The sequence below is a fragment of the Giraffa tippelskirchi genome, chromosome 1, assembly GCF_054371585.1.
Source record: "Giraffa tippelskirchi isolate mGirTip1 chromosome 1, T2T-mGirTip1v1.2.pri, whole genome shotgun sequence".
NCBI lineage: Eukaryota > Metazoa > Chordata > Mammalia > Artiodactyla > Giraffidae > Giraffa > Giraffa tippelskirchi.
The window spans coordinates 31,266,006-31,291,691 of record NC_137275.1 but is presented as its reverse complement, the minus strand read 5'-3'; the positions used below and the strand labels follow the sequence as shown (position 1 = coordinate 31,291,691).

The 25,686-nt window shown below is 38.1% G+C and overlaps 1 protein-coding gene across 1 annotated transcript in view; it reads right to left on the bottom strand.

The window, feature by feature from the left end:
* Window positions 1–1,312: 1,312 nt before the first annotated feature.
* LOC145515447 (transmembrane protease serine 11F-like) overlaps window positions 1,313–25,686 on the bottom strand; it is a 91,148-nt gene continuing 66,774 nt past the window's right edge. Inside the window, exons 4-10 of the mRNA XM_081515873.1 lie at window positions 21,225–21,289; window positions 19,227–19,390; window positions 16,953–16,991; window positions 12,359–12,560; window positions 8,729–8,988; window positions 7,446–7,588; window positions 1,313–1,471 (exon numbers count right to left, since the gene is read on the bottom strand). Of these exons, the coding sequence (XP_081371999.1) occupies window positions 1,313–1,471; window positions 7,446–7,588; window positions 8,729–8,988; window positions 12,359–12,560; window positions 16,953–16,991; window positions 19,227–19,390; window positions 21,225–21,289 (1,032 nt within the window). The remainder of the gene's footprint in view (window positions 1,472–7,445; window positions 7,589–8,728; window positions 8,989–12,358; window positions 12,561–16,952; window positions 16,992–19,226; window positions 19,391–21,224; window positions 21,290–25,686) is intronic.

Genomic DNA, 25,686 nt, shown 5'->3' with positions numbered 1-25,686 from the left:
TACAGACACTGTTCCAAGTAATTTACCTGTATGAATACATTTAATCCTCATAATGATGTGAGGTAGGTACCATTTTTAATTCTCACTGTAGAGACGAAAGTGCTAATGCAGAGATGTTAAGGACCCATAGTTTATACATGGCAGAGTCAACATTCAAGCTCAAGCAGTCTGGTTCTAAGCCTGTGCTCTCTCCCACTAGACTTGGGGCTGGTTTAAGCCACAGGTCATTCACTCATTAAACAAATTAAGTTCATTTACTTTAAAACTCATAAAGGCATTCCTTCCCATTATAACAAACTTTTATATAGTGTATAATAGATGCCAGACACTGTGCCAAGTACTTTGCACAAATCAGGTTTCCTAACCTAACATTCTAGTAGATATCTGAGTTATCAGAGAACTGACGACTTATAAAAGCACTGTATATGATATAGGTATGTCTAAATGATAATTGGATGTCTCATTCCACCAAAAATCTAAAGAGGGCTTGTTTTGTTGGTAGTCATTTGAAACATCTCAGATAGCCTAGGTTCCATTGGTTCTTTTTATCCTCATTATACCCATTAGAAAGTGCTCCCAAGAGTTGTCACCTTTTCAGTCTAGCTTCAAGTGATGTGTGAATGGCAAGGTGCTGTTAAAGAATAAACCAGAAATGCTTATTAACAATACAACATGCATCTGAAGCTAGCACTGATATGTATAACCGAATGTTAATAGCAAGTTCAAATATATTTAAACACTTTTTAAATGGCAATTCTTATGGTTAATGATAGTGCTCTGTATTATTATTTGTAAAACCAGGTTAGAATTCGAGTTATATTGCAAATCTCACACTGCTCCACTGAAGCCACTGAAGATCCAGAAATCAGTCCTAGAATGCTGGAGCCCTGAATCCTCAAGGATGGTTGCTGCTTGGTTTTTTGCTAGATGAATCCCAAGTGCTCCAGGTACTATACGAGGTAAGATTTTGAGAGCCCTGGCAGCTCTTCATATCCTGTGGAAAATGATGTTCCCATCTTCAATGGAAGGAAACTATATATAAATATTCATCTGATTAATAGGGTCACAATTTCCCATGTGAGTGAGGAGTTGGTGCTACCCGTCATTTTCTGTGTCTTCTTCTCTCAGGGTAGAGAAAGATTTCTGTCCTGTGTACACAAAGTCCACCTCATGACATTAGATTGCTCTGCCTCTGAAGGACTTTTTGACATTCAGCAAAAGAACTGATCCAAATCACAAGAACATAAAGAATACATAATATGTAGGAGTTTTAGCTCTATGTGCGATGGATAAAATTCAGGGTCAGTTCACACTAGATACCAGTCTTGGAGGTAATCCAGCCTCGATACTGAGACACTCTTGTGTAGACCCCAGGTTTTTTGGGAAGAGCACATGATTGTCCCCAACTTACTATACCAACTTGGTACCAGATTTCATGATTATCATAAACCAGAGGTCCACCAGAATCTCCCTAGAGAAAAAAAATATTTGAGATTGTTAACTCTAATTTAATTCAGTAGGACAATCACTGCAATCATCTCTCTTCCAGAGGAAAAATGGAAACAGTTATATAGAACATGCAACCAGATTAGAGACAGATTATATCATGGTTCTCTCGACTGAGTTAAAATTTTGTGCTAAATTATTTTCTAGAAAGACCAATACTAATTTATATGGAATGGCTACATTATTTATGCTTCAGCATACATATATTTTTTGCTAGTTTTATTAGACACTTTAAGCATGATTTAGTAATCATTTATCTAAAATGTTTAATATGAGGTTGGTATTTGTACATTGGTAGAAATATTCTGTGATCTCTTCTGAGTATGTTAGTTCTTGACTGTATTTTATGAACCGACTCTGGCTTTCTTTTCTTTCATTCACCTATTTCTACCTTATGTTTGCTTTCTGAATTTTATATAAGCCTTCTTAAATCTCTTTTGGATCAAAGAAGATTATGCAAATAAATAGATGCAAGTGTCAAGGTTAAAATTGTGGTCTCAGTAGTTGAACTGCCCAAGTTTCAGGTCCAGCTCTATTAATTACTTGTGTGATCTCAGGTAAGATACACAGGGTAAATTCTCTGAGCCTCTCCCACTTGCTTCATTTGTTTTTTCTTTTATCAACTATTTGAGTTCCTACTATGTGTCACAGGGCTTCCCTGGTGGCTCAGATGGTAAAGAATCTGCCTGCAAAGCAGGAGACCCCTGGGTTGTGAGGACCCCTGGGTCAGGAGTATCCCCTGGAGAAGGGAGTGGCTACCCACTCCAGTATTCTTGCCTGGAGAACTCTATGGACAGAGGAGCATGGTGGGCTACAGTCCATGGGGTTGCAAAGAGTTGGACACAACTGAGCGACCTAACACTTTGCTACGTGTCTCAGGCATTCTGATGGGCATTGAGGATTAACAATGACCAAAAATGAACTGTCCCTATGCTCATAGAGCTTGATACTTAGGATAAGAAAAAGCAATATAAAATAAGCCTACAAATATGCAAATGACAACTGTTATGAGTGCTATGGAGATATACAATAGGGGGATTTGACTAGTCAGGGAGGTTAGGGATACTTCCTTTGATGAAATGTAATCAATCTAACAGCTGAAGGAAGAGGAGTAAATCATGAAAAGCAAGGTGTGAATGAAATGCGTTTTAGACAGAGGGAAGCATGATAAATGCTCTGTGGCATGAAGCAGCATGGCATATGCAAAGGCCTGTAGAAATAGGAGACTGGAGAGAGGACAGCAAGTGGGCAAGTGGTACATAATGAGGCCATAGCAGTAAGGAGAGACTATTCTATATAAAGTCCTATGGGTCTTTTTAAGGAGTTTTTATCATAAGATAAAAATAAAGGTAAAACATTAAAGATTTAAGTGTTTTAAGGAGGGGGTTAAGATGATCAGATAGTATTCTGTTAGAAACCATCCTGGAATTCATTCGACTAATGCACTACAGGATCATAAGAATGAATACAAAGAGATAAACTAGATAGTTAATGTGTATGGGAGGGGGTCAAGGGACAGGAAGGGGAGGAGAGGTTGAGAGAGGATAGAAAGGCAAAAGATGGTGGAGAGAGAATTAAGGAAGTAAAATCCATGGGATTAGGTGGTTATTTGAATATGGGATAAAGAGAAATTAGAATGGTTTCTAGCCTTTGGCACATCTAACAGAATGAAAGGGGATGCCATTTACAGAAATACAAAACACAGAAAGATTAGTTTGGGAGAAGAATCAGAGCAGAATCAGGTACAACATTTGAATTTGAAGTGCCTTTGAATTATCCAACTGGAGCTGCCAAGTAGTAATATAATAGATAAATCTGGAGATCAAAAGAGAGCATGGGGCTAAAAGTAAAATTTTATGTAGCATCTGCAAAAAAGATAATTGAAGCTATGACAGAGAATTAGATTCTCTGGGGAGAAAGTATCAAGTGAAAAGATAAACAGGCATAAATTAACATGTAATGGGTGGGATTAAGAGAAGGACACTGAAATGGAGATAGAGAAGGTGCAGACAGAGATGCAAAATGAAAATTAGTACAAGCCAAGAAAAGTCAATATTTCAATAAAGAGGGAGTGGTAAGCACTATTACATACGGCTAAGAGGAAAAAAAGACCCCCTCAAATTGTTGATAGTCGTTAGTGATTCATTGAAAACATTAGGAAGAGAGATTTTGATGAAGCGATAGGGCAGGAACCATATTGAAACAGTTCGAGGAGTTAGTGAGAGATGAGAAAATTGCGACAATAATCATTTTCTCAAATATTTGATGGTAAAGAGATAAAATGAGAGGCTAGCCGGAGGCATTATGGGTCAAAAAAGAATTTGCTTTTCTTTTTTTCCCATGGCTTGAGAGACCTGAATAGAGAATTTAGATACAAGATAAATGTTCACTCTGGAAGGAGAGAGACTGTAATTGCTAATGTATGCATGCTAAGTCACTTCAGTTGTGTCAAACTGTTTGTGATCCTATGGACTGTAGCCCGCTAGGCTCCTCTGTCCATGGAATTCTCCTGGTAAGAATACTGGACTGGGTTGCCATTTCCTCCTCCAGGGGATCTTCTCAGGGATCGAACCCTCATCTCTTACGTCTCCTGCATTGGCAGGTGGGTTCTTTACCACTAGCACCACCTGGGAAGCCCAATTGCTAGTGTAAACTTTCCCAAAAGGTCAACAAGAAGAGGAATCTGAAAAGTGGGGAAGGGGCTATCCTTAGCGAAGGGGCAACTTCTCTGTAGTGACCTAAGCTGAAGATGGATGAAAAGGGTCCAGATCAAGGCACATCTGCAATGTTTGATGCAAGGAAGATGGGGAAATTCCCTACTATGACTTTTATTTATTTATTTATTTTTGAAAATTCAGAATAGAATCATCAGTTGAGAATAAATGGGCAGGAAAAACTGGAAGTTAAGGAAAGTGGAGAATGGTGGGAGAATTCAGAGAAAGGTAGATTTAGGAAAAAGCAACAAAAATAGTAAGGTTGTCAGCTTTGTTATGTGGAACACATACTGGAGGCATGTGTTCTGTTGTATTTTTTTCAGGAGCATATGACTTCCCAGATGCAGGCAGAGAGAGGGTCTAAATAACTGAGTTCTTCCAGGTTTGGAACTTGTCAGACATAAACACTGGGAAGAGAGAACATCAAGTGGGTTTGGGGTATAAGCAAAAATGTTTAAAAAGTGATCACAGTGAAATCTAAATTGGACAAGTGGACAGTGGAAGAAAGGAAAGAATTAATGGACTGTGAAACAGCAGAGAAGCTGTGCTCTACAAGACTCTTTGAAATTGAAGGACGGTTGTATTCAGCCAACAAATATTTGTGCCAAGACTGGTATTCATAAAACAGAGGTAAATAAAATAGATGCTCTAAAAGGAGTGCCTTCACAGAGTTCACATTCTGGGCTAGTGAGACAGTTAAATAAAATATATTGTGCATTGAATGGTGTAAGAGCTAGAGATGAAAATAAAACAGAGAAGGGACACAAAGAATATATGTGTAAGTTGTGTATGTTGGGCAGTGAGGATTGGTAGGTTGGATTATAACAGTGTGACCAAAGAAACGGAAGTAATTGAAAATCAGGCAGAAAGGACTGAGGATAGTTGTTAAATAGGAAGATTTGGGAATTTAGTGTTATTGGAGATGGAACAGTTTTTGATGACAAGGTTCAAGGTGTGGCCCTAGGAATAGGTGACTGAGGAGGAGTGAAGGTCCCTGGAGGTTGAGATCTGGGAACTAAGGATCCAGCATTTAAATGAGTTGATGACAATATTGCAGAAGTTAAGATGAAGGTGAAATCTATTTTAGGCATCAATGTCATGAAAGAATGAGTGGAACAAAGTAGAGAGATTAGGAAGTAGGGGGATAAAAACAAGATACCTGAGAGATGATGATACAGCTGAATAAAGTGCTCTTCAGAGGAGACGTTTCTCTGTCTTTTGACTACAAATTTGCTTAAGAAAATAACAATAGAGCAAAAGAGGTTGTCTGAACCAGAAATTGGAGCAATAGACTAATTTCCTAATTTGTAAATAGTACTAGGTCATGGTACTATGTCAATAGTACCATGCAAAGATGGACACAATAAAGGACAGAAATGGCATGGATCTAAAAGATGCAGAAGACATTAAGAAGAGGTGGCAAGAATACACAGAAGAACTATACAAAAAAATCTTCACAACCCAGATAACCACGATGGTGTGATCACCAACCTAGAGCCAGACATCCTGGAATACGAAGTTACGTGGGCCTTAGGAAACATCACTATGAACAGAGCTAGTGGAGGTGATAGAATTACAGTTGAGTTATTCCAATTCCTAAAAGATGATGCTGTGAAAGTGCTGCATCCAATATGTCAGCAAATTTGGAAAACTCAGCAGTGGCCACAGGACTGGAAAAGGTCAGTTTTCATTCCAATGCCAAAGAAAGGCAATGCCAAAGAATGTTCAAACTACCACACAATTGCACTCATCTCACACACTAGTAACATAATGCTCAAAATTCTCCAAGCCAGGCTTCAACAATACATGAACTGTGAACTTTCAGGTGTTCAAACTGGTTTTAGAAAAGGCAGAGGAATCAGAGATCAAATTGCCAACATCTGTTGGATCATCAAAAAAGCAAGAGAATTCCAGAAAAACATGTACTTCTGCTTTATTGACTATGCCAAAACCTTTGACTGTGGGGATCACAAGAAACTGTGGAAAATTCTGAAAGAGATGGGAATACCAGACCACTTGAGCTGCCTCTTGAGAAACCTGAATGCAGGTCAGGAAGCAACAGTTAGAACTGGACATGGAACGACAGACTGGTTCCCCAAATAGGGAAAGGAGTATGTCAAGGCTGTATATTGTCACCCTGCTTATTTAACTTATATGCAGAGTACATCATGAGAAACGCTGGGCTGAATGAAGCACAAGCTGGAATCAAGATTGCCGGGAGATATATCAATAACCTCAGATATGCAGATGACACCACCTTTATGGCAGAAAGCGAAGAAGAACTAAAGAGCCTCTTGATGAAAGTGAAAGAGGAGAGTGACAAAGTTGGCTTAAAACTCAACATTCAGAAAACAAAGATCATGGCATCTAGTCCCATCACTTCATGGCAAATAGATGGGGAAACAGTGGAAACAGTGACAGACTTTATTTTGGGGGCTCCAAAATCACTGCAGATGGTGAAATTAAAAGACACTTACTCCTTGGAAGGAAATTTATGACCAACCTAGACAGCATATTAAAAAGCAGAGACATTGCTTTGCCAACAAATGTCCATCTAGTCCAGGCTATGGTTTTTCCAGTAGTCATGTATGGATGTGAGAGTTGGACTATAAAGAAAGCTGGGCACCGAAAAATTGATGCTTTTGAACTGTGGTGTCAGAGAAGACTTGAGAGTCCCTTGGACTGCAAGGAGATCCAACCAGTCCATTCTAAAGGAAATCAGTCCTGAATATTCATTGGAAGGACTGTGAAGCTGAAACTCCTATACTTTGGCCATCTGATGCGAAGAACTGACTCACTGGAAAAGAGATACTGGGAAAGATTGAAGGCAGGAGAAGGGGACGACAGAGGTGAGATGGTTGGATGGCATCACCGACTCAATGGACATGAGTTTGAGCAAGCTCTGAGTGTTGGTGGTGGACAGGGAGGCCTGGCGTGCTGCAGTCCATGGGGTTGTAAAGAGTTGGACATGACTGAGTGACTGAACTGAACTGAACTATGTCAATCTCATTATATTAAATGAAATAATGTATAGAAAATGTTTAGCATTGTTTTGCATAATAAACACTCAATATAATAATTTTTATTATCATTGGTTATTTAGGTCAACTGATTCTTTGATAAAATTCATGTCACTTTTTTGTCTCGGGTAAACATATAGGCCCAAATTAGAAATTATTAATGGAAACCTTCCTTTTACAGTGTTGACCTTGACTTTGGACTTACCTTACATGCATCTACTTTTCCTTCCATGAATCCAGCACATAACATTCCTGAAGTTATCATGCCGTCATATACATCTTTTCTGTTACACACTTCAGTGCTTATGGTTTCTACTCTGGCTTGCCGTAGTTTATTTTGTGTTGGTCCTATTACACAAACAAATGAAAAAACAAAAAACATGTTCTTTGAATACAGCTATATCTAAGACTCAGAAGACACATGAATTGTATATTCTTAGGAGTAAAAGCGTTAGATTTTTTATTATTAATGATTGCCTAATTTTATTTTCTGTGGCATAAATATCTACATGTAAGGAAACAATACACATATATGTGGTGGTGGTGGTTTAGTTGCTAAGTTGTGTCCAACTCTTGCATATTTGTGGACCTTCAAAAGTTCTTGGAACCCTCAAAACTACACACAATATTTTGTGTATATGACTTTTTTTCATGAGGAGACAGTTCATCACACTGATCTTGTCCAACTTCACATTTTTCCACAAAAGGAAGCTGAGGCTCAAAGAAGTTCATTGATTTTCCAAAATCTACTCAAGTATAAACCAGGATACAAACTGCACAGGTCTGTCTGCCCTGCTCTATGCTATACAATGTTATTTCAGAATGTCTCAAAGCATGAGAAACAAAGCAAATGCTGGAGATATATCAACAATGTGACTCCAGCAGAGAAGAAGGCCAGGGGTTAGGAGGAAAAAATACTGCACAAGTTAGTCTCAAAACATTCACAAACCACTTCCATGTTTATGACCATTGCATATCCTCATTAAAATTAGGAAGCATTTAAACCCCCCCCCAAAAAAAAGCATATGAAGTATACCCTAGCCAGGAGTGTTTACATCTGGCAAATATACAATTTGTAGTAATTTACTTCCCTGTACTCCTATAGCATTTTACTCCTTCTTAGAGTACCCAAAACAGTCTGTTCATCTTATCCATGTTATTGACCTCTCCCCTTCCCCACTACTGCTCCAAATAATTGTGAACTCCTCAAGGATAGATATGTGACTCCTTTTACTTTTTTACTTTAACACATAGCACCTTGTTCTTCTCAGAGTCATACTTTCCTTCTCCAGAGTATCTTCCTGACCCAGGGATCGAACCTGGGTCTCCTGCACTGCAGGCAGATTCTTTACCTTCTGAGCCACTAGGGAAGCTCATACACATTAGAAGCATGAACATTTTAATGAAAAGTCTAAAGAGGTATCTCCTAGATGGCACATTAGATCCCAAGATAAATTTGTACTAAGCAAATTACATTGAACAACTCACCGTCATCTACAATGGATCCAAATCCTGTGACAAATACACCTGTTTTAGGTGGCAACTTTAACGATGAATCTGGGAGGCAAACTCTCTGAACTACATTTGAAAACTCAACTCGGGTAGCAAGCTGAGCCAAAGCAATGTCATTTTCGTTTGTTTCTTTATGGTAATTTTCATGAATGATAATTTTCGTCAAATTTCGTTGCACTGTGGGTGGTGTTATAGTTATACCAAAAGTAACGATCCATCTATTTGGGTCTTTATTTCTGCAAAAAAATAAAGAATAAGATTTGTGATACTTAACTGTATCCTTTAAAAACAGTTGAGACAGTATTCTCCCCAACTATTGGAATTATGTCCCTGAAAAATTCTTATAGCGAGAGAATTTGCAATTTATGGCCTTATGTAAAAAAGAGGTTAAAATACTGATGATACAAGTGAGAGTAGGAAAGTTCTTAAAATATTTCACAAGCTCTAAAATTTAAAAGAATGCAATAACTAAGTGGAATTCCATGCTGCAGTTGGAATAATAATAATAGGTACTATACAATTAGTTTCTAACATTTTAATTCCCTGTTCATTAGAAACTCTTCAAGTTTGATTTTTTCTATAATTTCAGTGAAGTATATAGAAATTAATTTTGATCTGTTTTGGACATTATCACCCTAAGAGGCATTTCCTTCTGTATGAGACATTCTCTCTATTCTTATTTTATGATTTAATGTGTTGACTCTTGTTTACTGGGTCTTATCTTGATCTTTGATTCAAAGTATAATTTATCTTCTTCACAAACTCTCATGTGTATACAGGATTATTTCTTCACCCAGTGCCCATACTCTGCCCCAATACTCAAGGGCTAAAATCAGCCTTAACTCATTGTGTTGTTAGAGCTCCCATTACCCTTTCATCTGGCCTGGTCAGTCCCTCTTACTATTTTTGAGGCTCTCCCTTAACACAGATGCTTTTCTCTACCATGAGATTATACTACAAGCAAATTCTGCATCCTTCTATCATCTCTTTACTCCCTGTTCTACCTTAAATCTCAGTTCCCTCTTTGTCTAATCAGCCCTTTCAAGAATGACTAAAATATACAGAAACTTGAATTCTCTATGTAAAGGAAAATTATGTAAAAGGAAATTACACAGAAGAGAATTCAAAAAGGGAATTGCCCTGTTCATGCAGGATTACTGTGTTGGTGAATCATAAAGTTTTAAGTGTAATGAAAAACCTGAAAGATCAGTGGTTTTCAAAGTACTCTGCACTGCCCCAGGGATGAGCAGGCAGAGCCTAGGGGCCAAGGGATTGGGGTACGGGGAGGGCTCCTCTCTCAGCTGCTCTACTTATTTACACTTCAAAGGAAGGTTTAATTCAAAGCAGAAATCTTAAGGATGAAGCATTCATTTGAAAACTAGAATTTTGGAAGCTACGAAGACTTATGTTGCTTCAGTCCTTAATGATCTTGTAAACGAACTGAGCAGACAAAACAGAAATACCTATCTCTTCATGCACGAAAAACCAGTAAGGGAGACTCGAGTAATAGGTATAGTTCAGCATGCTTTGCAGAAAAGAACACTGAGATTCAGAAATTAAATGACTTGGCTAGTTATGTGATGTATTCAGCTGGTTAGTGTCTGAGACAGATGGCCCAGGTCTCATGATATCCTGTCAAGAACTTTTCCCTATATACACTTGTTTCACAAAGACTGGGATCATTTTTCATGGGAATAAAGGTACTAACATTTGTCTTAAATATGATTTTAAAAATATAGTACTTCTGTAGGAAAAAAACGTAAAAATTTTAAAAGTATTTGGATAATTGTGATATTGTCTTCAAAGGACCTTTATTTTTCCTTCACAATAGTACACTTCATTATGCAATTATATGAAATTATATCATGCAAAATTGATCCCTTCCTCTCCAGGATCACTACCATTTCAAACTCTTTATTATTATTGGCATAAAATATGCTATCACATTTCTCATATTGAAAAACAAAATTCCTCCTTAGAATCCACAGCCACCCTGGATGATCAAATTTCTCTGCTCCCATTCATTTAAAACCTCCTTGAAAGTGGGGTCTAAACTCACTACATCCAATCCTTATCTTCCTTTTCTCTCTTGAATTCATTCCCATCCCTATCACATCATCACAATTTCTTTTATCAAGATCACCAGCTTTCTCTGTTTTATCAAACTCAATAGCCAGTCCCTCTATATGTCTGCCCACAGAGAGAAATGGCACTGGACCTGCTAGAACATGTATCTCAGTCTATATAGCTTGTATTCTTCACTAAATAGTTAAGGACTTTACATTCTGAGCTTATTTCTTTTTAATTTATGTAAGCAAATATCGGTTATAAATTTAAAAAATGTATGAAGAATGAGGACTACATGAGCATGAAAAAACCAGAAAGCCTTGAAAAGTTAGTGAGACTCAAGTTTACCTAAGCATGATGATATTAGTGAGGTTGTAAGTACGTACATGTGCGTCCCTTTTCTCTTTTTTCCTGACACAATGACAATCACCTTAAATCCATTAGGTCATTCTCATTACACATTTGCTCCATAAATAAAGGTGTAGGCATCTTAGAACAATTTGGGTGTTACCCTTAGAAGGATGATCAAGAACCACCTAGACTCACCAGGGATAGTTTCTTCTGAAAGGGTGTGTGAACAGTGTCGTTGGCCAGGACTTTATTCAGAACTTTTGTCTTTTGAGGGTTTAAAAGGAAAAACTCTCTGTACCCTGATGTTGAAACCTCAGGGAAAAAAGATAGTGTGTCCCTCATCTTGGGCAATAGTGTGCCTGTGCGTGTCTGTGTATGTGAAGTGATAGAGCTGAGTGTTAAGAGTTACAACCATGAAAGCCCAAGCAGAGAGCTCTTTTCAGGTTTTATATGACCCATCTTCCATACTGTGAGGGCAGTGATATAGGCTGGTAGAACTCTCCCACCATCCACACACCTCTCTAGTCCAGAAAACCCCATGTGAAATGAAATGAAAGTCGCTAAGTCGTGTCCGACTCTTTGTGACCCCATGGACTATACAGTCTGTGGAATTTTCCAGGCAAGAATACTGGAGTGGGTGGCCTTTCTGTTCTCCAGGGGATCTTCCCAACTCAGGGATTGAACCCAGGTCTCTTGCATTGCAGGTGGATTCTTTACCAGCCCACATGGTTCTTGGATAATTGGAAGGGAGAGCTTCAAAAATGATACCTTTGATTTTTTTTTTTTTTCCTATAAGTGGTGGTGGATGTTGACAGTTGGAGGACAGATGAAATAATTTTTTAAAAGTGACAGTGGCTGAATTTTCCTTATTTCCTTTAAAATAATTTATGATGTAGTAGAAAAAGATCACATAGTTTCATGATGCTACATACAAGGAAACAGATGGTATGAGCCACAAAAATGGCTCTTTGGTTTGGTCTGTACCAAACCAAACATGATATATATTGAGAGAAGGGTGAGGGGATGAGCTCGATTGGGGCATGGAGCAACCATAATGCATTTAGGGTATAGCGTCCATCCAGAGCGGAGTAGAGGATAATTTGGTGAGACTGGACTCTTCCCAGGCACTAAATTAATGGGAATTAATAACTGACTAAGCAAGACTCACAAGAGCTCTAATAAACCTACTTGCGGAAGCAGTGAGCTGCCGTGAGCAGCCAAGTGTTACTGATGAGGCTGGCTCCACACTGATGGCCAGCCCCTATGAGCTGGAGGCTGGCCTGCCATGGCCACTCCCCTTCCAGAGCTGCTTCACTTCCTTGGACAATTCTTCCAGTAGATGCAAATGCTGGTAATGGCGTGTATGAAGGTGTCATCCTTATTCCACAGCCTGTCACAGAAACAAGTGTTACCTTGCTTTCATGAAAACGAGGGGAAAAAAGCACATTCTGATTTGCATTGGGTGCAGATGCTTAGACCGTCCATTGAACAGGCTGCTCTTTAACCCATTGCTAGCACTCAGTCTCTGGGGTTATTCTCTAGGGGTGCTACTATTCCCCGAGAGGTTCAAAAGAAATATTTACCAACATTTCAAGGCATCCAAACCAGCATTAACTTCTGCCTCTATACTGAGCATATACAGATGAATAAATAGATAAGAAGATAGAGAATTTAAGAGCATAAAAATGTGTCGATCTTCTGCTGAGAGTTTTCGATACACGTGTAGCAAAAACTTTTCAAATAAGAAAACTCAGCCTGGGAAAAAGAACATAAATAACTGGAGACAACACAGCTGTTAAGAGACAGAGTTGGATATTGGAAGGATTAGAAGGATCTATGTCAAAAGTTATATTCTTACTACTGAGAGAGTGCAACACTGCATGTCAGCCATGATTCTGCCTTGACGTAAATCTGTACGTTGTCTTTGAAAAGCCCTAAATTTTAACCATCTTAAATATTAATGACTATCTTGCTTTTCTAAAATTTAAAAAAACTAGTTTTTTTTTAACATATTCTGATTCCCTGATAACAAATTCTCAGTTGATTAGACTTCAACCCTAAATAATACCTGAAAATGTATTAGTTATTAATGTGACTTTTAATTATTGTTTATATTTTTATTAACAATACACTTTTAAAAAAATAAGTTTTATTCAGAAACAGATTAAAAAATAGTTGCCTGAAATCATATTATAAATTTATCATAATTCCCCCAGGCTCCTCCGTCCATAGGGTTTCCCAGGCAAGAGTACTGGAGTGGGGTGCCATTGCCTTCTCCGGCTTTAGCTTAAGGTGACCATAAAATTGAACATGTAGAGTTTCTCCATTAATATGGTGCCACATCAGTAGAGTCTAATGCTTCCTCTCCTAATTTCCCCTAAAAGTAAACATGAAGGTAATAATAATAAAAATAATGTCTACTAGTTATGATCCAGACCCTGTACATAGTGTTACATACACTTACCCTAATTTTAACAACTCTGTTATTATCTCTCTATGTTATTAGATGTTATTATCCTCAGACTGAAGATGAAAAATTTGAGTCTAAGATATTACTCAAAGGCAAAAGGAACAAAATCACCAAAAATTAAGGAAAGATAAGAAAAAAATATATACATTCTGGAGGTAATTTTCAGTAACTGCAATATTCAGTGGGTTGGTTTAAAAAACAACTTCTTGGGCTGCCCAACCTATTTCTTTGAACCAGAACTGTGTGGAGAACCCCGACAATTCTGACAAAGCCACTGATATTGTGATTTTCCACACCAGAAATAAAGCTATAACTCACCAGTCCCTCGCCAAACAGAAGCTATAGCTTGAACCTTCCAGTTGTGACCCATCAACACTTTTCTCTATGTATGTATTCAGAAGCCACAATGCCTGCACACCATTCTATCTAGGAACACAGGAAAGGTGAAAAGGTCTATGAAAGTGTGGTTATTTCATGCAAAGGTCTGAATGTGTACTCCCCAAACTTATAGTTGAAATCCCCAACCCTTAAAGGTGGTGGTGTTAGTAGGTGCAGCCTTCCAGAAATGCGTAAGTCATGAGAGTAGAGCTCTCATGAATGGGTCAGTACCTTATAAAACAGCCTGCAGAGGAATCCCTAGCCCCTTCCACCACTTGACTGTACAGCAAGAAGTCTATGAGTAGGAAGTGGGCCCTCGCCTCACAACAGTCTCGGACTTCTAGCCTCCAGAACTATTAGTAATATATTTCTGCTGTTTATACACTACCCAGTCTATGGTAGGTATTTTTTTTATAGCACTGTGATTGGACTTATGAAAAGCAGTTTAAACAGAGAAAGACAGAGCACTGGCACCAGTGAATGCTGGAGCTGGTGGTGCCCTAAAGTGGGTGGTTGATGTAGTTTTCATATACTCTGTTTTTACAACCCAAATTTAATCCTGCATCTAACTGTATGGCATGGTTAAGAACCTCTAAATCAGATGATATATAAACTTAGAAGACAGGCATATCACTGAAAATTTTCCTGAGAAATTTTTAGAACATGTGCTTGGTATCAGCAAAGATATTCAAGAAAACATGACCTTAATAAAACAAAGGTAGCCAAACATAAGGGAAAAATATACTCTGATAAGAGTACACACAACAAAAGATTTGTATGTCAATCAAGAAAATTCAAGAAATCACAGAAATGTCATAACAGATAATAAATCCATATAGAAGAAGAGAAAATGTGACACCAGACAACTGAGGTAAGTGGTTGTCGGGAGTGTAGATCTGATGAGATCTTTCATAATGCACTGAAACTTAACTGGAACTAGAAATAATGACTGTCATGGAGTGCAGTAAATGGACATTCAGATAATAAATCATTTGTGTTCCCGATGAAGAAAAAAAAACAATCAAAACAGAGTCAATCATCAGATTTATAAAGGAAGAATATTTTTCCAGGATGAGAAAAAACAGTGTACAAGTTGAAAATCTCATAGTGTCCCAGGCAAGGTTCAGTGTCAAATACACATCTAGATCTCTTGACAAACAAAATGTTATAGGATTAAGATTTCCTACCTTCTTCCAGGAACCAAAAAGATAACCTAAAAGAATAAAAATCACACCAGCCTTAGACTTCTGCTCTATAACAAAACACTAGAAGAAAGTGGAATTTCTCATTTGAGAAAATTGATGATCCAAAAATCTTATAAAACATTAAGATAAAGGCAATGGAAAGAGATTTTGATATATGCAAATTCTCAAAAATACACCATCTATGTAGTTGTCTTATTTAAAAATAACTTAAAGATACAGTTTAGCAAGCAAAAAGGTGAATCTAAATCAAGACTCAAGAGAGGGAAATAGTAAAAGTAAGAGACTTTGATCCTGAAGCTGAAGTTCCGATACTTTGGCCACCTGACATGAAGAGTTGACTCACCGGAAAAGACCCTGATGCTGGGAAAGATTGAAGGCAGGAGGAGAAGGAGACGACAGAGGATGAGATGGTTAGATAGCATCACTGACTCAATAGACACAAATCTGAGCAAAGTCTGGGAGACAATGAAGGACAAAGAAGCCTGGCATTCTTCTATCCTTTGGGTCACAAAGAATCAGACATGGTTTAGGGACTGAATGACAGCCAAGCAGGAGACTTTAGTGATGCATAAATGACTGTGACTGTTGGGATAAAATGGAACAAATTGTTTTGAAAAAGATTATTAATAGAGTTTGTAAAGTTTATGCTGGTGCTTAGTCATGTCTGACTCCTTGCAACTTCACAGACTGTAGCCTGCCAGCTCCTCTGTCCATGGGATTATCCAGGCAAGAATACTGGAATGGTTTGCCATTTCCTTCTCAGGGGGATTTTCCTGACCCAGGGAAGATAAGAGGTCTTCCTGTATCTCCTGCGTCTCCTGCATTGGCAGGTGGATTCTTTACCTCTGAGTCACCTGGGAAGTCCATGTAAAGATTGCTGCTGCTGCTGCTGCTAAGTCACTTCAGTCGTGTCCGACTCTGTGCGACCCCATAGACGGCAGCCCACCAGGCTCCCCCATCCCTGGGATTCTCCAGGCAAGAACATTGGACTGGGTTGCCATTTCCTTCTCCAATGCATGAAAGTGAAAAGTGAAAGGGAAGTCGCTCAGTCGTGTCCGATTCTTAGCGACCCCATGGACTGCAGCCTACCATTAGTGATAAGTAAAATGTGAAGTTGGTCTTCCCAGGTAGCGCTAGTGGTAAAGAATCCACCTGCCGAAGCAGGAGACATAAGGGATGCAGGTTTCATCCCCGGGCCGGGAAGATCTCCTGGCGAAGGGCATGGTAACCCACTCCAGTATTCTTGTCTGGGGAATCCCATGCGTGGACAGAGGAACCTGGTGGGCTATGGGCCATAGGGTCGCAAAGAGTTGGACACGACTAATGCAACTTAGCACACATGCATGCAAGATGTTAGAAATATAGCTACAGATGTTATGTATGCAATATCAAGAATACTATGTAATTTTTTACCACATTCTGTAAGTCAAAATGCTAACAATTGTATTTGGTGTAAATGTATAAATTTAAATGTCTTAAAATTCAACAAATAAAACATAATAAAAAGATTAACTGATTTACAAACAGAAAAAAGAGCTTGGTATTACTGTTATGATCATTTTGAAATACATACAGATATCAAATAATTATACATTGCACGTTCAAAACTAATACAATGTTATATCAATTATACCTCATAAAAGAATGTGGTAAATTCTACTTGTAACTTTCTGGGCTTTTATTAATTATCTTTGCTATGAAATAGTTAATCATGGGCTTTGGAACTTACGACTGTTGAGAAAATTCCTCATCTTTTTGATGTCAATAGCTGGAATAAACAAAATATGAATTAGTTGGTGGAAGTGTATGTTCCTATTTTCATGTGATTTTGTTCAAATGGTTACTGTAAAATGCTTATTGCCCAAAGAATCCATATAAGATATTTTTTGTAACCAAGAAGTATATAAATAACCCTCTATTCTGATTTGGTTCAAAAAGTATAATTTTACTCTAAAAAGGTAGCATTTTGATTTCTGATTTTTGCTAAGAAACCAAAAAACAGAAGTTAGAAAATTAAGAAAGAATGATTAGGATAAATGTCCATGATTGCTTTCTTTGGGAGCTCCACTAAAACTAAGGGAAACAACCTCTATTCCCATCACAACTGGTGTTCACTGTAGCAGTTGGACTAGCCTATGTGTGTTAGGCATATATATGCCTGAAAGCCAGGTTGATAGGCATCCCAGGTCCCTCACAGGCCAATTCCCAGGCCTTTGTCTACAAAGGGTGGGAACCCGGTCTTTGCAGGTTGATGGCTTCTCTCACTGAGGATGACTCTCACAGTGAATACGGTGGAAGTCAGCAGGTACTGGAGGCATGAAGGTCTCTTGTATACAGCAAGCCCCCTATCTCTCCCTCCACTTTATGTCTCCCTTCTGTGACACCTTTTCCCCTTCAAACTTATCTTAGTGTTCCTTTATAGTCAGTTTCATTTGATTGGGATGATTTGGTATTTGTTTTGTTTATTTGTTAGAAAGTAGAAAAGTATATCATATTTTCCTCAGGAATACTGACTTTCCTATAAGAGGAATGTGAGCCCCAAATCCTATTAGAAGTTTCCTGGACATTTTACATCTCTTTATTTAATGTGAGATTTCTATGTAGCAGAAGAAAATGTATGTGGTAGAATTTTGGTTATCAAGGATGGTCATAGAATATCATTTAATATTAAAACAACCTTTATAATAAAAAGTCAGTATACATGACCAGGAAGGCTGAAAAATAATTTTTTAAATTTTAAAATAAGAAACTCTACAATTTTAATTTATGGTGGATGTTTTACTTTAGCTTATATAATCATGTGTTAGGCACAATTATATTACCAGGAATTGAGATTCAGCTTGAGATTGCCATTTACAGAGTGCTGGAAAATGCCATGTTTTTCTTTGAAATATAATTGATTTAAAAATAAAGGTGGATACCATATTCTTCATCATTTCTAATTACTCTATGAAGAAGCTATCACTATAGTGCGTGGGGATTCTATCAAAATGTATTTAAAGGATTTTCCTGATTTTCTAACAACACAGAAATTAACTTTCGACAATCTGTTTTTTAAATTCATAGTTGTTGGGAGGGGAAAAGGCTCAAGATCTAAAGGACAAGCCTTATTTTTTGGTATTAAATCAGAAGTAACTGCACTTGGAAATACTTAATTAGAAACAATGAACAGAGTTGGAATACCTAATGCCTGTGAGACATATGCTAGAGTTCAGGGGGAGGAATAAGAAAACAAAAAGACACAGTTCCTGATCTTGGTACTTATAGACTTATTTGAAATACATTATTTTACTTTCTCTAATTTTCTGCTGGTACAGAAAAACAGAAATGTCTGTCAGTTTGGATTCCAACTGGCTGTGAGGCAGTTTTAGTTTTACTTTCGTAACCTTCTTGAGCTCCATTTTTTTCTACTTTTGGGAGAAAATGAAATGACAACTTCCCTGAGTTTGTATTGTGAAAAATCTGTGAGGAGATGACTAAGAAATTGTTTTAAATTGGAAATAAGCTAGAGAGAGCCTCTGCATGGTTCATGTTAATATTTCTTCCAACAGGCTTCAACCTTCATAAAGATTCTGTTTCTTTGATACTATGGAAGCTAACCCCCAGAACTGGCCTCTGGGAGTCACGATATCTGTGCTTTAATACCCCCAAGCCCTCCGCCAACGCTTGCAAGTCCCACATCTGACACCCTCCCTGAGTCTAGCTTCCTTAAAATGGTGCAATTAATGCCTACCCTTTCATGCTTTTGAAAATATCCGACATGAAAATTCATATACATGGGTGAATTAAAAACCCACAGTGATGCCCAAGTTAAATATGAAAAAAAAATCATAAAACTAGACTTTACCTCATAGTGAATTTTTATTTTAGTTTGAATCCACACTGACATACATTCATCAAGGGTGAATTCTTGAAATGAGAGAATACATTGACCTGAATTCTTATGAAAAATAAAAAGAGGATTGTGAAGGGAGGGAACCACAAAGATGGTAAAAGGACTTACGCTTGAGTGTAAATGATGGTTTGTGTATAGTCAAAGGCTTCGATTCTCTCTTCAGACTTTGATATAGAATCCTTTCAATTTTTTTCCTGACTTGCTCAGCACTATCAGTAGACGGGAATTGAAACAGAAGCACCATAAGAATCTTCATACCATTTTGATCTGGACTAAAGAGGAAAAAGCAGATAGAGGTAATCATAATAAAGTCAATTCTCTAACCAGGAACTATTTTTACACATTAAGATTCACACTAGATTTAAAGAAACATAGTGAGTGGCATGTGTGCATATCAGATTTTTAAATTATCTCTAGGAATACCGGCTAAGGTAAAGAGCTGGAAAAAAATTATTCTTGCCTCAAACTTAGCTCACCATCTAGCTGTGAGATAATTTTAGTTTCATAACCTTTTGAACTTCAAAAAGAGGAGGTTGTGGGAGGAGGAGAGGTTCATGAAATCATGCTTTACACATGCACTTAAATGATTTGCTTTTTAAGGGATTCTGAACCAAATTGTAACCAAGGTCATTATTCCTCAATTGTGGTGTGGCGAAGACAATGCTTTGTATTCACCAAACCCTTCTTCTAAGCTTTGCCTTCTAAGCAAGAGGTAAATTTCATTTCCTAGCTTTCCTTGCAGTTTATTGAAACTCTCTAGTGAATCCTGGACAGCGAAATGTGGGCAGAAATGATGTACCCTGCTCCCAGACCTGGCCCTGGAAGACCTCCTGTAACATCCTCCATGCTTTCGCTCTTCCCTTGTTTGCCAACCAGAGATTCAGTGGGCAAGTCCATTCCACAGTCCCAATCATTCCTACATCCACTTCTGCCACTTCTGTTTGGACTGTACCATGGAAATTAAATAGATCTTTATTGTGGCATTGGTATTTTGGGTCTTAGTAGTCAGTTAATATGAGTTTGACACATGGATGATTAAAGAAAGCAATTATAAAAGGAGATCATTTGATAAGTTCAAATATAAAAATTTACAATAATGTGTAGAGGTCTAGAAACCCTCTAGTTACAATTTGAGAACAAATTTAATTTGAAATATACAAAAAATGAAGGAAGGAAGGAGAGTAGAAAGGGGGAAAGGGTTAGAAAAAGACATGGGCTCCTGACCATATGTATATTTACCATCAAGAAGTGAAGTAAATAAGTATTACAAATATATATGTGTATATGCATGTTATCATATGAGTATATATATATATATATATATATATATATTAATATATAGATATACATGTTGTTTAGCTACTAAGTTGTGTCTGACTCTTTGTAATCCCATGGTCTGTAGCCTGCCAAGCTCCTCTGTTCATGGGATTTTCCAGGCAAGAATACTGGAGTAGGTTGCCATTTCCTTCTTCAGGGGGTCTTCCCGACTCAGGGATCAAATCTGAGTGTCCTGCCTTGCAGGTTGATTCTTTATCATTGCACCACCTCTGAAGCTCTTGTGTATAAATATGTATGTGTGTATACTGATTGATATCCACAATAAAAATTTCATCAATTTTTATCAAAACTGATAGAAAACAAGATATATTATTCCAGTAAATGCCAAGCCTTTTGGACATTCTATTAAAATATTTTCAGGATGAATTCCAGTAACTTATTTTAGTCTCTGATAATGCATATCTTCAATTTATATATATTGCCTTTTATCAGAACAAAGAGTGAAAAGGCATTAGAAATAAAATAATGCAGGAGCATTAGAGGAAAAACCTTATTGAAGAGAAAATCATAGTCTGATTTTTGGGTAGGGTTAAAGTGAGGATAATCAAAAAGAGCTGGCCTTTGTGTGTTAAGTCACTTCAGTGGTGTCTAACTCTTTGAGACCCTAAGATTATAGCCCACCAGAATACCAGAGTGAGTTGCCATGCCCTCCTCCAGGGGATCTTTCCAACCCAGGGATCGAAATCATGTCTCTTGCATCTCCTTCATTGGCAGGCAGATTCTTTACCACTGCCGCCACCTGGGAAGCCCCAAGCCAAGTTTACATACCTTAATTTGATAACATGAGATGTGATAAACCGACCATCTCCAGAATGTTGAAATATCCTAGACATCTGAATAGAAAAAAATTTAAAGTGTTAATCCTAAGAAAAGTGTTACTCCTCATCTTATCTAGAGACTTATGGAAAAGTTAAGGGTGCTGGTTTATTCCCAGACTTGTGAACTGGCTATCTGCAATGGTAAGACTTCAACCAAGTTCTAATCCTTGTAAAACTAGACAACCTTATCGTAATAGTTTGATTCTGCTGTAAAATGATGTAACAGAGTTATGTACATTGTAGAGTTGCTTTGAGGATTAAAAGGAACAGTGTATACCACATGTCACACATTGCCTGATATACTAAACACTATTCATAATGTTCATTTTGATTGTCAAATAATTTAAACTATTGGTGCTATTTTTCAAGGCAGCATTCCTCACTTTTAAGAAAACTACCATATATTTGCCTCATTCTCTAACATGGCATTCTAGTCTACTATTGATATCAATTTGCTCATTTCTCACATGAATATCCCTTACGAGAGCATTTGACATAACATGTATCAACATCTGTCATGTGACTCTGACACCCCCACTTTGTAATCATCTCTTTGGCAGGTCTATATTTCATCACACTTCATACTGTCAGCATTTTATTACTTGGCTTTTCTAGTCTGAACCAATACCCAAAGGATTTTGGATATTCCATGAAATTATCTCCTAAAGGTACCTGATTCCCAAAAGAGTATTGAGGCACTGCCTGAAAAGATTAAAAAAAAACACCAGAGTGAGAGTCAAAATTCAGAAATTGCAAGTCCATGTAAGTTTACGTAGGGCCCAGTTCTATGGTAAATCTTGCCCCCTTTGAGAAGAGGGAATATTGGTTCCCTCGCCCAATAGATTCTTCCTTTTCCTTGATTCCTCTAAATTAATAACAGGGCTCAGTAGATTTTACCTTGTTAAATATTGAATCTCCCTCTCTTCCTTTCATCCCACATCTGTGGTCTAAAATCAGCTCCTTCAAAACCTGTGTTCAGGCTTTTGCAGTGGTCCCCTCACTGGCACCTTTATGTGGTTCAACTCTGTCTTTCCTCCCCTACTTGTTACCCAACAAGCCAGCAGCCAGGATGATATCTCTAAAGCACAAGTCTGAGTATATTACACTCCTGCTTGAAACCCAGTGTCTCTTAGTATGAGCTCCACAGTCTTAACTCTTCATGGGCCTTGTTGTTGTTGCTGTTTAGTCACTCAGTTGTATCTGACTCTTTGAGACCCCATGGACTGCAGCATGCCAGGCTTCACTGCTCTTCACTATCTCCCAGAGTTTACTCAGATTCATGTCCACTGAGTCGGTGATACCATCCAACCATCTCATCCTCTGTCATTCCTTTTGCTTTCTGCCTTCAATCTCTCCCAGAATCAGGGTCTTCTCTAATGAGTTAGTTCTTCACATCAGGTGGCCAAAGGATTGGAACTTCAGCTTCAGCATCAGTCCTTCCAATGAATATTCAGGGTTAATTTTCGTTAGGATTGACTGGTTTGATCTCCTTGCAGTCCAAGGGACTCTCAAGAGTCTTCTCCAGCACTACAGTTCAAAAGCATCAATTCTTTGGCCCTCAGCCATCTTTATGGTCCAACTCTTACATCTGTATATAACTACTGGAAAAACCACAGCTTTGATTATATGGACTTTTGTCAGCAAAGTGATGTCTCTGCTTTTTAATACAGTCTCTAGGTTTGTTGTAGCTTTTCTTCCAAGGAGCAAGCAACTTCTAGTTTTATGGCTGCAGTCACTGTTCACAGTGATTTTTGGGGCCCAAGAAAATAAAGACTGTCACTGTTTCCGTTTTTTCTCCATCTAATTGTCATAAAGTTATGGGACTGCATGCCATGATCTTACTTTTTGAATATTGAATTTTAAGCCAGCTTTCTCATTACCCTCTTTTATCCTCATCAAGAAATTCTTTAGTTCTTCTTTGCATTCTGCCATTAAAGTGGTATCATCTGCATATCATAGGCCTTTTTTAATCCTACCCCTTTTATCTTATCTATTACCTGTTCTTTTCTAATCTCACTGGCCTGGTTCACACCTTTACAATTTTGCACATTTATTTCCCTCTTCCTTCAGGATACTTTTTTGTTCAGGTAAGTTTCTTCAATGGCAATTATGGTATTCTCCAGTGACAACTAACTTGTCTTTGATTTGCCTTTCTCAAACAAAATTAAATTCTCCTTTTCATGGCAAATAGATGGAGAAACAGTGGAAACAGTGGCAGACTTTATTTTCTGGGGCTCCAAAATCACTGCAGTTGGTGACTGCAGCCATGAAACTAAAAGATGCTTACTCCTTGGAAGGAAATTTATGACCAACCTAGACAGTATATTAAAAAGCAGAGACATTGCTTTGCCAACAAATGTCCGTCTAGCCCAGGCTATGGTTTTTCCAGTAGTCATATATGGATGTGACAGTTGGACTATAAGGAAAGCTGAGCGCTAAAGAATTGATGCTTTTGAACTGTGGTGTTGGAGAAGACTTGAGAGTCCCTTGGACTGCAAGGAGATCCAACCAGTCCATCCTAAAGGAAATCAGTCCTGAATGTTCATTGGAAGGACTGATGTTGAAGCTGAAACTCCAATACTTTGGTCACCTGATGCGAAGAGCTGACTCATTCGAAAAGACCTTGATGCTGGGAAAAATTGAAGGCAGGAGGAGAAGTGTGCGACAGAGGATGAGATGGCTGGATGGCATCACCGACTTAATGGACATGAGTTTGGGTAAACTCTAGGAGTTGGTGATGGACAGGGAGGCCTGGCGAGCTGCAGTCCATGGGGTTGCAAAGAGTTGGACATGACTGAGCGACTGAACTGAACTGAAACCTAAGAATAGATTACTAGAGGCTACTCCATTTTAAACAAGATAATGACTAAGCCCATTTGTTGTAGTTCAGTCGCTAAGTCATATCCGACTCTTTGCTACCCCATGGAGTACAGTAGGCCAGGCTTCTCTGTCATTTACTGTCTCCAACAGATTGCCCAAATTCATGTCCATTGAGTTGATGATGTTATCCAACCGTCTCATCCTCAGTTGCCCCCTTCTCCTGCCCTCAATCTGGTAAAATGAAAAATAAAACATTTTCCTTAAAATAAGACAACATCTATAGTCCTAGGTGTGAACTCCAGGATCAAAATCAGAATAGCATAATTGAAAAAATATGTGTGGCTCTAACTAAAAGTACACGCAGTAACTAAAAGCTACTGTCTTTGGCAAGCTTGAGCTTGTGCCTTCCCTCTGGCTGGGAACTGCATGCAGATTAGATACTTATGGAAGATTAGTAGTTACTGGTGAGTACTAGGAAATCCCTTTCTGGGTCCACCCATGAAAGTAATCAGACAAGTTCTGCAGATACCCTGCTTCTTTCAGGGAAAGAGCTACCAGCAGAGGACAAGCATACGTACACACAAAACAACCAAACAAAAAAACATTCCCCTCCCAAACTGCACCAGACTGCTTTCCTCTCCAAGGAAACTTTCTGCTAGCTCAAAGAGATTTTTACTTCCTCTGAACCCCTAAAATACTGATTGCTTGAGTCAATATTTTGCAATGTGGCAGCTCTAGTATTATCATTTCAATCTTGTAAGCTCTTATATGTCATATCATTTACTACATAAATTTTCTTTTTCTATTATTGTCCGTGTCTAAACTTCCACATATAAACAATATTATACACTCCAAATAAGGAAAGAACTGTACTATGTGGACCTTGGCATTTATCATAACCTTGCACAAAGGAGGTACACAGTAACATTTTCATAAATTCATTGATTCTCCAGCTATGGTTAATCTTAATCAAAGGTATGAAGGAAAAAAAAAATGCTGGATTTTGCAGTGCTTCAAGACTCTTTCATTATATCTCATTTTTTCTTTTTTTTTTTTCATTTATTTGTTCATTCAGTACAATTGGCTAGAGTATCATATATTTCAGGTACTGTGACAATACTGGATAAAGGGTAGGAACAAAAAGCTGTGGTCCCTGGGCTCATAGAATAGAGAGATAGCCAGTAATAAATAAATAAATAGTTAAATACAAAGGCAGGAATTTGCTGGTGGTCCAGAGGTTAGAACTCCACACTCTCACTGCTGAGGGCCTATGTTCAATCCTCGTCAGAAAATTAAAATGCCACAAGCTGTGGAGTGGCCTCCCGAAAAGGTAACTAAAACAGTAAGGTAATACAGGATAATGGCTGAGGGTCTATAATTACCTCCAGAAAGGTAGCATGATACACGAAGGATACATGAGGGATCAGAAGGATCAGAAGAAGTAAGCAACAGAAAGGGTAGGATCAGGGGGCAGTTCCATATGGAAGGAAAAAAACATATAGGGAATCTCAAAGAATTGATGCTTTTGAACTGTGGTGTTGGAGAAGACTTTTGAGAGTCCCTTGAACAGCAAGGAGATCCAATCTGTCTAT